General features: G+C 37.4%; 1 protein-coding gene across 2 annotated transcripts in view; it reads left to right on the forward strand.

Moving 5' to 3' along the window:
• Positions 1-15628, forward strand: part of CCDC91 (coiled-coil domain containing 91) — a 296434-nt gene that overhangs the window by 194186 nt on the left and 86620 nt on the right. For both annotated transcript variants that reach the window (XM_007446299.1, XM_007446300.1), the window contains one exon: positions 3550-3726. In XM_007446299.1, coding sequence (XP_007446361.1) covers positions 3550-3726 — 177 coding nt within the window. The remainder of the gene's footprint in view (positions 1-3549; positions 3727-15628) is intronic.

Consider the following 15628-nt stretch of genomic DNA (forward strand, 5'->3'; position numbering starts at 1 on the left):
ATAAAAGAACAATTTTCAAACAGCTTAAATAACTTACAGCTCAAAAAGCTTGCAAACTAATACCAGCCAGTTCTAAGGAGACAGCTTGGTGCTAGAGGAACTAGGCCAAAGGCTTTTACAGGCAATTTCCAGAGAATAGCCCCTTCCAAAGGAAGAGGCGAAGGCTGAAAAACCAATACACTTTTCAGTGAAGAAGTCCCTATTCCCAAAGGAATGGGCTGAAGGCATTTCCAGCCAGCTTCGGTTGAAACAATCTTATCTCAAAATCAGACCAAAGTTCCAAATGCATGCAGAACAAGGCCTTAGCCAGAAAGACGAAACCTTAAAATAGATTCTGAATAAAACCTGGAGAGCTTCAAACACAAAGAGGGCATAAGCTTGGATCTAGGAGAAAGACGTACCTTCAAACTCCAAGGTCAGCAAGAAAGCAGTGAGTGACAGTGGGCTCAGTTGTGGGTACCACATCTGTTCAGTAGCCCCAGAGCCTTCGGAGGTCTTCTCTGGTCCCCATATGGGCCACCAAAGTGTTGACCTAAAATAAATAGACTGCCAGATATTTCTCCAGCAATAATGAGTTTATTCAGGAACAGCAGAGAATTGCAGTTTGGGGTCTGCAACCATGGTGAGCCACGTGCAAGTCCCCATACAACAAGGGAGAATGCTTTATCAAGGGGAAAAGGAAGTTGGGAGGGCTGTGGTAAACAGAGTCCAGGGCATTTCATTGGCTGAGTTCTTGCCAGGGAAGTAGAGGAGTCTGTCTTCTTCCTGTTGGGCTCTGCCATTGTCGAAGCACTTATAAGGTGAGAGCTCTGCCTTATGGTCCCCTGACACTATTTAACTGAGCTTTCTGTTTATTAATTTTTTAACACAAATATGGCACTGAGTGTTGAGTTTGGGATTTAGATTTAAATTTAGTAAACAAACGTTGAAAGTCTCATAGGTACAGATCACTGTGCTGAGGTGGAAGTTCAAGAATGACTATGATTTTGTCTTTCTTAAAGAATTTACAATCAGGTAAAAAAAACATTGTTTATGTACTAATAAGGTAAGAAGGAATGCATTAAACTATTATGAGTATATAGATAGTATTTCCATGGCATTCATAGGAGGGATTTTTTTGTTTCATTTTGTTTTTTTATTTATTTATTTGGTTGCACTGGGTCTTAGTTAGTTGCAGCATGTGGGATCTAGTTCCTCTACCAGGAATCGAACCCGGCCCCCTGCATTGGGAGCACAGAGCCCTAGCCACTGGACCACCAGGGAAGCCCCCCATCGGAGTTTTTGACAATAAGTTTCTTTTGAACTGAGCCTTGAAGGATGGCTAACATTCTGAATAGTGAGATTGAATTTTATTCCATAGGTAAGTAGAGACACATTGATATTTCTGAGTATAGGTGGGTCATAATGGTAACTGACATTAATTTTTAGGAAATTGGAGCAAGAAAGGCCAAAGGCAGGGAAAGAATTAACAGAGTGCATCTGAAGTTTGCATAAGAGATAGTGAGTGGCAGAAATAGAATAGTAGTAGTAGCTTGGAAAGGAATGAAATAGGCAAATTCTAGAAGTAGTTAGGAGATAGAATCAACATGTTTGGTGTCGATGAGGTGGCCAGTTTGTGAACTGCCAGAATATTCATTCAGCAGCAACATAGAAAGTAATACTATTTCCTTGGTACAGAGTTTGAGCTGCCTGTGATATATCTAGATGATAAAGTCAAGTAGGCAGCTAAATCTACATGACATTTACAGCTCGGTAGATAGGAATCTCCTGAAGATATTAATATGGGTTAGTATGATGTGTTTTTTTGTTTTTTGTTTTTTGTTTTCCAGCAGAGAGATGGTAATAGTAGCCATGGAAATTATTGGCACGTATAATTACCTCAAAGGAGTAACAAGTAGAGTAACAAGTGGTCCAAGTTCTTAGCCCTGAAAGAACTCCAAAATTTAAAATCCAGAGGAAGGAAGAAGTTACAAAGAATTGAAAAGACTCAGCAAAATGCATAGGAGAAATATAAGCAGCAGGCTCTCATGAAAACCAAGAAAAGAGAGGGCTTCACAAAATCAGAAATAATCAACTATATAGAATGTTGCTTTGAGGTCATAAAAGTAAGGATTAAAACAAAAAATATCGTTTGGTTTAAACAACATGGAAGGCATTGGTGAACATAGTAAGAGAGTAATTTAGGAGGAGAATTGTGCAATAAAATAGGAGTTCAAAAAATGGTGACTGTCAGCTTTAATGACTTTTGTCAAATTTAGTTGTGAACTGGAAGCAAGAAAAAAAGTGGTAAGTCTCTCTGGAGTGGGAGGTCCATGGACTTTACTATGTACGATGGTTTCTTGAGGAAAATTCTTGTGCAGCTGTTTGAGTTGCAACTGAAATAGGCTCTTTTTTCATGGAACGCCATTTTACTGAATGAGTAGGGTTATACAGACTTTAGTATTTGGCAGACATTTTGTCCAAAATAAGCAGAGTGAGCCCAGCACCTTAAGGACAAAAACTGACAGTTCTTGTTGCCAATGATAAAATTTGAGCTTTAAAAAAAAATTCGAATTTTAGAAAATTTATTTCTACTTTTTAATAAAGACTCTTCTGATGAGATTGATGGTGTTATTAACAAAAATGTGGCTTTTTTGGTTATAATATAGTGAAATGTGTCAACATCTGGAGGAGATGCATAAGTCATTGAATCAATATTTGCCAAATAAAAAATGTTTAAAAAATACGTAAAGGATGCATTCAAAATGCAAGAAAAGATTGTAATGTAACAGAGTACAAAAAGTTCATTGACATGATTTTATTTTTCTTATTGCAACTTACCTTTAAGAACTACCCCTTGTTAAGTTTTGGTGTGGAATCAGAAAGAATATCTACAGTAATCTCAACTGGCTACTAAATAATTCTCGCTTTTCTCCTACATATATTTGTGAGGCTGGGTTTTTCTTATATACTTCAACTAAAAATATCATTACAGATTTAAAACAGAAGGCAGGTATAAGAATCTAGGCTCTCTTCTATTAAGTCAGATAGTAAGGAGGTTTATAAACATTCTTCTCACTTTTTAATTTTGCAAAATGTAGTTATTTTTCATAAAATACAGTATTTATAAATATATAATGTACTTACTGTTATTAATTATACATGAATTAATAAATATTTTTATTTTCTCTTGGTTTGAATACCTAATACGGTAAATCTTAATATGTATATCTCATGTAAACAAAAGCTCTTAGAAGTCCTTTATAATTTTTAAGAGTATAAAGAGATCCTAAGACAAAATAGTTTGAACACTGCTACTTTAGGCCAAGACTTGGTTTCTTTGAAGTTTAGAAATGCCATGGAAATAAGTTGGTTATTTGTGTAAAAACAAATAATTAATTTTATTTTACAGCAGTTATTACATATGAGTAAAAAAAAAACAATGTCAGAAATAAACCTAATAGGATCAAAATTTTGAGTTTTTTAGGTTAACTCAAGTCTGTCTTATTCAAAGAACTATTGTGGTCACTCATTCAAATATTTTTGTTTTGTTCATTATTTGTTTTGAAGCTTGAGAAAGAAGTGATGAAGGATGCAGTTTTAAAAGCTATAGAAGAAGAAAGAAAAAATTTGGAGAAAGCCCATGCAGAAGAAAGGGAGTTATGGAAGACTGAGCATGCAAAAGATCAAGAGAAAGTATCCCAGGCAGTTCAAAGAGCTATACAAGAGCAAAGAAAAATTAGTCAGGTTAGTAAAATTAGTTCTTTAAAAATATTTTCTTTTCTCTTATTTTTTGCAAAATAAAGTAGCTTTACTATTATTTTATCTTACTTAAAATAATCTTACTGGACATAATTATTTTACTTTTGAGTATAATACTTTAACTGAATAATTTTTAATATAGCTCTTCTTTTCACTTTTTTTTTTCTTCTAGTTTCTCTTTTTTTAAACGTCTTTATTGGAGTATAATTGCTTTACAATGCTGTGTTAGTTTCTGCTTTATAACAGTGAATCAGTTATACATATACATATGCCCGCATATCTCTTCCCTCTGTGTCTCCCTCCTTCCCACCCTCCCTATCCCACCCCTCTAGGTGGTCACAAAGCACTGAGCTGATCTCCCTGTGCTGTGCGGCTGCTTCCCCCTAGCTATGTATTTCACATTTGGTAGTGTATATATGTCCATGCCACTCTCTCACTTTGTCCCTGCTTACCCTTCCCCCTACCCATGTCCTCAACTCCATTCTCTAGTAGGTCTGCATCTTTATTCCTGTCTTGCCCCTAGGTTCTTCATAACCATTTTTTTTTGATTCCACATATATGTATTAGCATACAGTATTTGTTTTTCTCTTCCTGACTTACTTCATTCTGTATGACAGACTCTAGGTCCATCCACCTCACTACAAGTAATTCAATTTCGTTTCTTTTTATGGCTGACCATGTCCTGGCTATTGTAAATAGAGCTGCAATTAACACTTTGGTACATGACTCTTTTTGAATTATGGTTTTCTCAGGGTATATGCCCAGTAGTGGGATTGCTGGGGCGTAAGGTAGTTCTATTTTTAGTTTTTTAAGAAGCCTCCATACCGTTCTCCATAGTGGCTGTATCAATTTACATTCCCACCAACAGTGCAAGAGGGTTCCCTTTTTTACACATCCTCTCCAGCATTTATTGTTTGTAGATTTTTTGATGGTGGCCATTCTGACTGGTGTGAGATGATATCTCATTGTAGTTTTGATTTGCATTTCTCTAATGATTAATGATGTTGAGCATTCTTCCATGTGTTTGTTGGCAGTCTATATATCTTCTTTGGAGAAATGTCTATTTAGGTCTTCTGCCCATTTTTGGATTGGGTTGTTTGTTTTTTTGTTATTGAGCTGCATGAGCTGCTTATAAATTTTGGAGATTAATCCTTTGTCAGTTGCTTCATTTGCAAATATTTTCTTCTGCTCTGAGCGTTGTCTTTTCTCTTGTTTATGGTTTCCTTTACTGTGCCAAAGCTTTTAAGTTTCATTAGGTCCCATTTGTTTATTTTTGCTTTTATTTCCATTTCTCTAGGAGGTGGGTAAAAAAGGATCTTGCTGTGATTTATGTCATAGAGTGTTCTGCCTATGTTTTCCTCTAAAAGTTTGATAGTGTCTGGCCTTACGTTTAGGTCTTTAATCCATTTGGAGGTTTTTTATTTATGTATGATGTTAGGGAGGTCCAAATATCATTATTTTACATATAGCTGTCCAGTTTTCCCACCACCACTGATTGAAGAGGGTGTCTATTCTCTACTGTATATTCCTGCCTCCTTTATCAAAGATAAGGTGACCATAGTGCATGGTTTTATCTCTGGGCTTTCTATCCTGTTCCATTGATATATATTTCTGTTTTTGTGCCAGTACCATACTGTCTTGAGTACTGTAGCTTTGTAGTATAGTCTGAAGTCAGGGAGACTGATTCCTCCAGCTCCATTTTTCTTTCTCAAGATTGCTTTGCCTACTCAGGGTGTTTTGTGTTTCCATACAAATTGTGAAATTTTTTGTTCCAGTGAAAAATGCCAGTGGTAGTTTGATAGGGATTGCATTCAATCTGTAGATTGTTTTGGATAGTAGACTCATTTTCACACTGTTGATTCTTCCAATCCAAGAACATGGTATATTTCTCCATCTATTTGTATCATCTTTAATTTCTTTCATCAGTGTCATAATTTTCTGCATACAGGTCTTTTGTCTCCTTAGGTAGGTTTATTCCTAGATATTTTATTCTTTTTATTGCAAAGGTAAATGGGAGTGTTTTCTTAATTTCATTTTCAGATTTTTCATCATTAGTGTATAGGAATGCAAGAGATTTCTGTGCATTAATTTTGTATCCTGCTACTTTACCAAATTCATTGATGAGCTCTAGTAGTTTTCTGGTAGCATCTTTAGGATTCTCTATGTATAGTATCATGTCATCTGCAAACAGTGACAGCTTTACTTTTTCTTTTCTGATTTGGATTCCTTTTATTTCTTTCTCTTCTCCAATTGCTGTGGCTAAAACTTCCCAAACTATTTTGAATAAGAGTGGTGAGAGTGGGAAACCTAGTCTTTTTCCTGATCTTAGTGAATATGGTATCAGTTTTTCGCCATTGAGGATGATGTTGGCTGTGGGTTTGTCATATATGGCCTTTATTATGTTGAGAAAAGTTCCCTCTATGCCTGCTTTGTGCAGGGTTTTTATCATAAATGGGTGTTGAATTTTGTCAAAAGCTTTCTCTGCATCTATTGAGATGATCATATGGTTTTTCTCCTTCAATTTGTTAATATGGTTAATCACATTGATAGATTTGCGTATATTGAAGAATCCTTGCATTCCTGGAATAAACCCCACTTGATCATGGTGTATGATCCTTTTAATGTGCTGTTGGATTCTGTTTGCTAGTATTTTGTTGAGGATTTTTGCATCTATGTTCATCAGTGATATTGGCCTGTAGTTTTCTTTCTTTGTGACATCCTTGTCTGGTTTTGGTATCAAGGTGATGGTGGCCTCGTAGAATGAGTTTGGGAGTGTTCCTCCCTCTGCTATATTTTGGAAGAGTTTGAGAAGGATAGGTGTTAGCTCTTCTCTAAATGTTTGATAGAATTCGCCTGTGAAGCCATCTGGTCCTGGGCTTTTGTTTGTTGGAAGATTTTTAATCACAGTTTCAATTTCAGTGCTTGTGATTGGTCTGTTCATATTTTCTATTTCTTCCTGATTCAGTCTTGGCAGGTTGTGCATTTCTAAGAATTTGTCCATTTCTTCCAACTTGTCCATTTTATTGGCATAGAGTTGCTTGTAGTAATCTCTCATGATGTTTTGTATTTCTGCAGTGTCAGTTGTTACTTCTCCTTTTTCATTTCTAATTCTATTGATTTGAGTATTCTCCATTTTTTTCTTAACGAGTCTGGCTAATGGTTTATCTATTTTGTTTATCTTCTCAAAGAACCAGCTTTTAGTTTTATTGATCTTTGCTATCGTTTCCTTCATTTCTTTTTCATTAATTTCTTATCTGATCTTTATGATTTCTTTCCTTCTGGTAAATTTGGGGGTTTTTTTGTTCTTCTTTCTCTAATTGCTTTAGGTGTAAGGATAGGTTGTTTATTTGAGATGTTTCCTGTTTCTTTAGGTAGGATTGTATTGCTATAAACTTCCCTTTAGAACTGCTTTGGCTGCATCCCATAGGTTTTGGGTCATCGTGTTTTCACTGTTTCTTGTTTCTAGGTATTTTTTTATTTCCTCTTTGATTTATTCAGTGATCTCCTGGTTATTTAGTAGTATATTGTTTAGCCTCCATGTATTTGTATTTTTTACAGATTTTTTCTTGTAATTGATATCTAGTCTCATAGCTTTGTGGTCAGAAAAGATACTTGATATGATTTCAGTTTTCTTAATTTACCAAGGCTTAATCTGTGACCCAACATATGATCTATGCTGGAGAATGTTCCATGAACACTTGAGAAGAAAGTGTATTCTGTTCTTTTTAGATGGAATGTCCTATAAATATCAATTAAATCCATCTTGTTTAATGTATCATTTAAAGCTTGTGTTTCCTTATTTATATTCATTTTGGATGATCTGTTCAGTGGTGGAAATGGGGTGTTAAAGTCCCCTACTATGATTGTGTTACTGTCGATCTCCCCTTTTATGGCTGTTAGTTTTTGCCTTATGTATTGAGGTGCTCCTATGTTGGGTGCATAAATATGTACAATTGTTATATCTTCTTGGATTGATCCCTTGATCATTACATAGTGTCCTTCTTTGTCTCTTGTTATAGTCTTTGTTTTAATGTCTATTTTGTCTGATATGAGAATTGCTACTCCAGTTTTCTTTTGATTTGCATTTGCATGGAATATCTTTTTCCATCCCCTCACTTTCAGTCTATATGTGCCCCTAGGTCTGAAGTGGGTCTCTTAGACAGCATCTATACGGGTCTTGTTTTTGTATCCATTCAGCCAGTCTGTGTCTTTTGGTTGGAGCATTTAATTCATTTACATTTAAGGTAATTATCGATATGTATGTTCCTATTACCATTTTCTTAATTGTTTTGGGGTTGTTATTGTAGGTCTTTTCTTTCCCTTGTGTTTCCTGTCTAGAGAAGTTCCTTTAGCATTTGTTGTAAAGCTGGTTTGGTGGTGCTGAATTCTCTTAGCTTTTTCTTGTCTGTACAGCTTTTAATTTTTCCGTCACATCTGAACAAGAACCTTGCTAGGTAGAGTAATCTTGGTTGTAGGTTTTTCTCTTTCAGCACTTTAAATATGTCCTGCCACTCCCTTCTGGCTTGCAGAGTTTCTGCTGAAAGATCAGCTGTTAACCTTATGGGGATTCCTTTGTGTGTTATTTGTTGATTTTCCCTTGCTGCTTTTAATATTTTTTCTTTGATTTAATTTTTGATAGTTTGATTAATATATGTGTTGGTGTGTTTCCCCTTGGATTTATGGGACTATAAATATTTATGGGACTATTTATGGGACTCTCTGTGCTTCCTGGACTTGATTAACTATTTCCTTTCCCATATTAGGGTAGTTTTCAACTATAATCTCTTCAAATATTTTCTCAGACCCTTTCTTTTTCTCTTCTTCTTCTGGGACCCCTATAATTCGAATATGGTGTGTTTAATGTTGTCCCAGAGGTCTCTGAGACTGTCCTAAGTTCTTTTCATTCTTTTTTCTGTATTCTGCTCTGCAGTAGTTATTTCCACTCTTTTATCTTCCAGGTCACTTATCCGTCCTTCTGCCTCAGTTATTCTGCTATTGATCCCTTCTAGAGTATTTTTAATTTCATTTATTGTGTTGTTAATGATTGTTTGTTTGCTCTTTAGTTCTTCTAGGTCCTTGTTAAACGTTTCTTGTATTTTCTCCATTCTATTTCCAAGATTTTGGATCATCTTTACTATCATTATTCTGAATTCTTTTTCAGGTAGACTGCCTATTTCCTCTCCATTTGTTAGATCTGGTGGGTTTTTATCTTGCTCCTTCATCTGCTGTGTGTTTCTCTGTTTTCTCATTTTGCTTAACTTACTGTGTTTTGGGTCTCCTTCTCGCAGCCTGCAGGTTTGTAGTTCCCATTTTTTTGGTGTCTGTCCTCAGTGGTTAAGGTTGGTTCAGTGGGTTGTGTAGGCTTCCTCGTGGAGGGGCTAGTGCCTGTGTTCTTGTGGATGAAGCTAGATATTGTCTTTCTAATGGGAAGGTCCATATCTGGTGGTGTGTTTTGGGTTGTCTGTGACCTTATTATGATTTTTGGCTTCTTCTTTGCTAATGGGTGGGGTTGTGTTCCTGTCTTGCTAATTGTTTGCTGTAAGGTGTCCAGCACTGTAGCTTGCTGGTCGTTAAGTGGAGCTGGGTCTTGGCATTGAGATGGAGATCTCTGGGAGATTTTCACCACTTGATATTACGTGGAGCTGGGAGGTGTCTGGTGGACCAGTGTCCTGAACTTGGTTCTCCCACCTTAGAGGCACAGGCCTGATGCCTGGGTGGAGCACCAAGAGCTTTTCGTCCACTCAGCTCAGAATAAAAGGGAGGGAAAACAGAAAGAAAGAAAGAAGAAGATAAAATAAAATAAAAATAAAGAAGAAGATAAAAATAAAGAAGAAGATAAAATAAAATAAAAATAAAATAAAATAAAATAAAGTTATTCAAATTAAAAATCAGTATTAAAAAAATTTTGATAAAGTAATAAAAAAATAAATTTAAAAAATGAAAGAAAGAGAGAAGAGAGCAACCAAACCAAAAAACAAATTGCTTTGTTTTTTTCTTTGGGTGGTTTTTTCTTTGGGTGGTTTTCTCTTTGTTCTCACAGCTCCTGTGGTTCAGCTTTGGACTTGGACCCGCCTCTGCATGTAGGTTGCCTGAGGGCGTCTGTTCTTCCCTGAGACAGGACGGGGATACGGGGGCTCTGTCTCACTCAGGCCATTGGGAGGGAGGGACCCGGAGTGCGCGCGAGCCTGCGGCGGCAGAGGCCAGCATGACATTGCACCAGCCTGAGGTTCTGTGTGTTCTCCCGGGGAAGTTGTCCCTAGATCACGGGGCCCTGGCAGTGGTGGGCTGCACAGGCTCCTGAGAGGGGAGGTGTGGATAGTGACCTGTGCATGCACACAGCCTTCTTGGTGGTGGCAGCCTCTCATGCCCATCTCTGAGGTCCGCACTGATAGCCATGGCTCGCGCCTGTCTCTGGAGCTCCTTTAAGCGGCGCTCTGAATGCCCTCTCCTCGCACACCAGGAAACAAAGAGGGAATAAAAAGTCTCTTGTCTCTTCGGCAGCTCCAGACTTTTTCCCGGACTCCCTCCCGGCTAGCTGTGGCACACTAGCCCCTTCAGGCTGTGTTCACGCCGCCAGTCCTATCCCTGGGATCTGACCGAAGCCCGAGCCTCAGTTCCCAGCCCCCGCCTGCCTGGCGGGTGAGCAGATAAGCCTCTTGGGTTAGTGAGTGCCGGTCGGCACTGATCCTCTGTGCGGGAATCTCTCCACTTTTTCCTCCGCACCCCTGTTGCTGCGCTCTCTTCCGTGGCTCCTAAGCTTCCCCACTCTGCCACCCACAGTCTCCGCCCGTGAAGGGGCTTCCTAGCGTGTGGAAACCTTTCCTCCTTAACGACTCCCTCCCACTGGTGCAGGTCCCGTCCCTATTCTTTTGTCTTTGTTTTTTCTTTTTTCTTTTGCCCTACCCAGGTACATGGGGAGTTTCTTGCCTTTTGGGACGTCTGAGGTCTTCTGCCAGCGTTCAGTAGGTGTTCTGTAGTTGTTCCACAGGTACATGTATTTCTGATGTATTTGTGGGGAGGAAGCTGATCTCCATGTCTTACTCTTCTGCCATCTTGAAGCTCCTCCTTCACTTTTTAATGCTGATAATCTTACCTTTTTACTCTATATTCAAAGAAGTCGAATCCAAATTTGTTAAGTCATTGGAACTACATTGTCTCCTGCTTAATATGCTTGTTTTTCTTTTTCACAAACACACACATGCACATACAATCAAAGTAAATAATATATATGTGTGGAAAACAGCTTGATTCATTTATGTCTAATTTATATTTCTATATACCTGTCATTGGTAGTAATAATAGAAACTCACAAATAACCCCTGTAGTCTCATAAGATATATGCATATTAACAAATATGGCCTACATACAAAATAACTTTTGATTACTTTACTGAACAATTAAAATTGTATTAGTTTAATTTTACATAATTGAATTTGCATGGTACTAATTTACTTGTGTTTACTCTTTTCTTTATATAGGTATGAGATACCTAAATAAATTTTTCCTCCAACAAGTGTAAAAAGCAAAAAGTAACATTCATAGGAGTCTTTGTTTTACATGATCAGAGCATCACATGTATTTCCATTGTTCATTCAACTATACATGGTAAATGTGGCTGAAATGACTAAGTTTATTTTTTTTTAACTTTTGAGAACAAAAAACCCAGAAGATTTTCTTTCCACTCATTTACTAGTCTTAATGAAGCCCTAGGAAACAGTGCTTCTAATATCCAGGATCAGTGTTATATATATTTTTTTAAATGTTACTTAGGTTTACTCTAAAGAACACACAGTTATCCGTTTATTATGAAAATGAAACATCTGTAAGTAACGTCTATAACAGCATAACAGTAATGTGGTAATAGAGTTTATCTTTATTTCTTTGCTTTTTTCCACTAGAGTAGTGATTATTTTCCAATTCTTTCTGTAACCTATGTTAGTGTCAACAAATATATCTTACATATATGTTTAATCATCTGTCAGTTCAGTTGGTTGGAATTCCGTGCCAGTAATGTCAAGATCATTGCTTAAGTCCTGATTTGCGAGAGTTTACTTAAAACTTCTTTGTGACCACAGACCACTCCTTTAACCTCACATAGATGTGGGCCATTATTAGTCACCATGAAATTGGGAAAGAGAGCATGAATAAATCAGCCCATGTTCACCACCCAAAGAAAAAAACATATATCTTTAAGAGTACCCTTCTCTCTGAGTTTGTTAGGCGCCTTCTTGTCCATAAGAAACACTATAGTAAATTATAGACTTTAAAATTCATTCTCTATAGGCCCAGAGTACTGTGAAGATAATCCATTCATGTCATGAATAATACATATGTTTATTTTCTTACAAATGGTTGCATATTTTCCTAGAGAGAGAGGAGAAAAAAAACGTCTGTGTGTGTGTGTGTGTGTGTGTGTGTGTGTGTGTGTGTGTGTACAGTTGAAGAGAGAAGATCTATAGCAGAAAGAGCAATGTTGCCAGGTAACTCAGATTTTCAAAAGTGAGGTTGTCCTATCAAATGTATTTCAAATCTTCCTTAAACAGCTCACTGCTTTTATTCTCACATGGTTACAGTAAGAACTACAACAAAACAACTCTTAGCCCCTTAAACCTTCATAGTCCTATTCTAGAAAATTGACAAATCACTTTTCTTGGGAGCCAGATGGAGCTAATATATCTTTTATGTCTTTTATTTACTTAGACCAGCAGGGTAAGCAAATAAGTTGCCATGTTCAAACTTAGTGTTTGGTGTTTTACATTAATAATTGAAAAGACTGTCTATAATATTTCAGGGACTGTACTTATTTCTGGGGATAGAGTAGTAAAAAAAAAAAAAAATTCCCTACCTTCTTGTGGAGAAAACTGACAGGAAACTATTAAAGGTATAATAACATGTGAAGTAATGATCAATGTCATGAAGAAAAATGAAGCTGTGTAAGAGCTAGAGAGTGAGGGAACCAATATAAAAATAGGGTAGTCAGGTAAGGACTCTAAGGAGCTCGCATTTGAGCTGAGGCCTGCCTTGAAGTGAGGAGTTTACTTCGAGACTAGCTGGGGTAAAAATATTTCACACATGGTGAATAGCAAGTGCAAAGGCTTTGAGGCAGAAAAATGCTTGATGTAATTAAAACTGTATGGCACTGTTATGAATATAGACACACAGACCAATGGAATAGGATAGAATACAGAAAGAGACACAAAGTTTCCTTAAATTACAAATTTGTAAAAATGAAGTTACAAATTAGATAAGTTACTGTAGCACATCAGGGTTTTTAATCTGGGTTCCATGGAAGGGGGCCCTAGACAGTCTGTGAATTTACTGAAATTTTGCAAAATTTGTGTATATGTGCAGATTTTTTTTGCAGAGATACTCTATAGCTTTTATTAGATTCTCAAAAATATTTTACTAATTAACCGAGAAAAGATTAAAAATACAGTCATCCCTTGGTATCTGTGGAGGATTGCTGCCAGGGCCCACCGTTAATACCAAAATATACCAACTCTCAAGTCCTAAAATCGGCCCTCCATACTGCAGTTCTGCATCTGTGGATTCAACCAGCCATGGATCATATAGTACTTGTATGTGTTTATTGGGAAAAAAAAATACATGTTTAACTGGACCCATGCAGTTCAAGCTTGGGTTAATCAGGAGACAACTGTAATTGCAAGTGGCTGCCCATTTCCTCCTGGACTTTGTATACTAAAATGAATTTTAGATAGATTAAATATTTAAATCTAGAAGTTTAATATATTAAAAAGAAACTGGGAGGGCTTCCCTCGTGGCACAGTGGTTGAGAGTCCGCCTGCCAATGCAGGGGACACGGGTTCGTGCCCCGGTCCCAGAAGATCCCACATGCCGCGGAGCGTCTAGGCCCGTGAGCCATGGCTGCTGAGCCTGCTCATCCAGAGCCTGTGCTTCTCAACGGGAGAGGCCACAACAGTGAGAGGCCCACGTACCGCAAAAAAAAAAGAAAAAAAAGAAACTGGGAAAATATTGATACTCTTTGAAAGGGAGAGCTGAAGCAGGACTTCTGGAATAGCAAGACTAAGGACCTCTGCAAATTAGCTTCTTCAGAAAGGCAATGAGAATGCTAGCAAAAATCGTCAAAATCAATTTTCTCAGATCTCTGGGTGTTAACCATAGGTCAACAACCCAAGGAGTATTTATTCAAGAAAAATAGTTAAATCTCAGTAAGAACAGCAGGCTTCGTAGAGTTTTAACTTGCTTTATTCCCATTCCCTACTCCCCAGCAGTATGCAACTTTAAAAGCTAGTATAGCCTCACAATCATGGTAGCCGTGAAAATCAGCCATGTAGAAGCCACTGAAGGGGGCATAATAGGTTTAGAGCTCCAGAAAAACTGTGTCTCCAGAGAATTGTTACTGTTTGGCCCGACAGTTCCCTATAAGGTCTCCATTCACAGGGCTTATTGATATTTGACCTGACTCAGAGTTTCCTCAGTGGAAAAAGCCCTATACCCAGGATGTTTGTCAAAAACAATAAGTGGCAATTGTTTAACCTCTCAGCTGCCTGGGACAAAAATAACAGTTGGGGCAAACAAGAGACTGGCCAAAAAACTTAAGAGAGAAGTCTGGGAAATGTGATTGCCATAGATAACTTTGCAAAGCTCTTACTTTTAAAAATGTTCCTGGAATTCTTGAAGATCACATACATGTACAGGATTGTGCACATGCCCAGGAAAGAACTGAGAAGGTCCTAATCTCTCACCTCTGGCTAACTTTGATTCTGTGCAAGCAGAAATTGAAGGCTAAGGCAGAGTTGTAAACTGTCAGTGTTGAAGGTATGCTTCAACACATAGAGGTCCTTGGCAAATACTAAAACACTCACCAGTTCATGATATTTAAGGAAATCTCTGTCTAATCATTAGCTGACCCCTGAGCTAACCCAGCAGAGACTTCAGTGGCTACAGTAAGACAAGGAATACAGACTGCAGAATTAGTACAGAAAATTAGTACTAAATGAAAGTTCCTAAACAGACAAGCAGCACAACAATTATTCCTGGGGGATGGATGAGATCTAATTTCTAGAGTTCCTGCATTACATTATTTCAAGTGTCCAGTTTTTATCAACACAAAATTATGAGATATGCAAAGAAACAGGAAGGTGTGCTTATAAACAGGAAAAATAAGTCAATAGAAACTACAATAATGTGGGACTTAATAGACAAGGACTTTAATCTGCTATTATAAATGGTTCAGAGAACTAAAGGAAACCTTTCTCAACATTTACAAGCCTATATAAGGAGACAAAAGACCTGTATGCAGAAAATTATAAGACACTGATGAAACAAACTAAGGATGATACAAATAGATGGAGAGATATACCATGTTCTTGGATTGGAAGAATCAACATTGTGAAAATTACTCTACTACCCAAAGCAATCTACAGATTCAATGCAATCCCTATCAAACTACCACTGGCATTTTTCACAGAACTAGAACAAAAAATTTCACAATTTGTATGGAAACACAAAAGACCCCGAATAGCCAAAGCAATCTTGAGAACGAAAAACGGAGCTAGAGGAATCAGGCTCCCTGACTTCAGACTATACTACAAAGCTACAGTAATCAAGACAGTATGGTACTGGCACAAAAACAGAAAGATAGATCAATGGAACAGGATAGAAAGCCCAGAGATAAACCCACGCACATATGGTCACCTTGTCTTTGATAAAGGAGGCAGGAATGTACAGTGGAGAAAGGACAGTCTATTCAATAAGTGGTGCTGGGAAAACTGGACAGGTACATGTAAAAGTATGAGATTAGATCACTCCCTAACACCATACACAAAAATAAGCTCAAAATGGATTAAAGACCTAAATGTAAGGCCAGAAACTATCAAACTCTTAGAGGAAAATATAGGCAGGA

The sequence above is a fragment of the Lipotes vexillifer genome, unplaced genomic scaffold, assembly GCF_000442215.2.
Source record: "Lipotes vexillifer unplaced genomic scaffold, Lipotes_vexillifer_v1.1 scaffold477, whole genome shotgun sequence".
Taxonomy (NCBI): domain Eukaryota; kingdom Metazoa; phylum Chordata; class Mammalia; order Artiodactyla; family Lipotidae; genus Lipotes; species Lipotes vexillifer.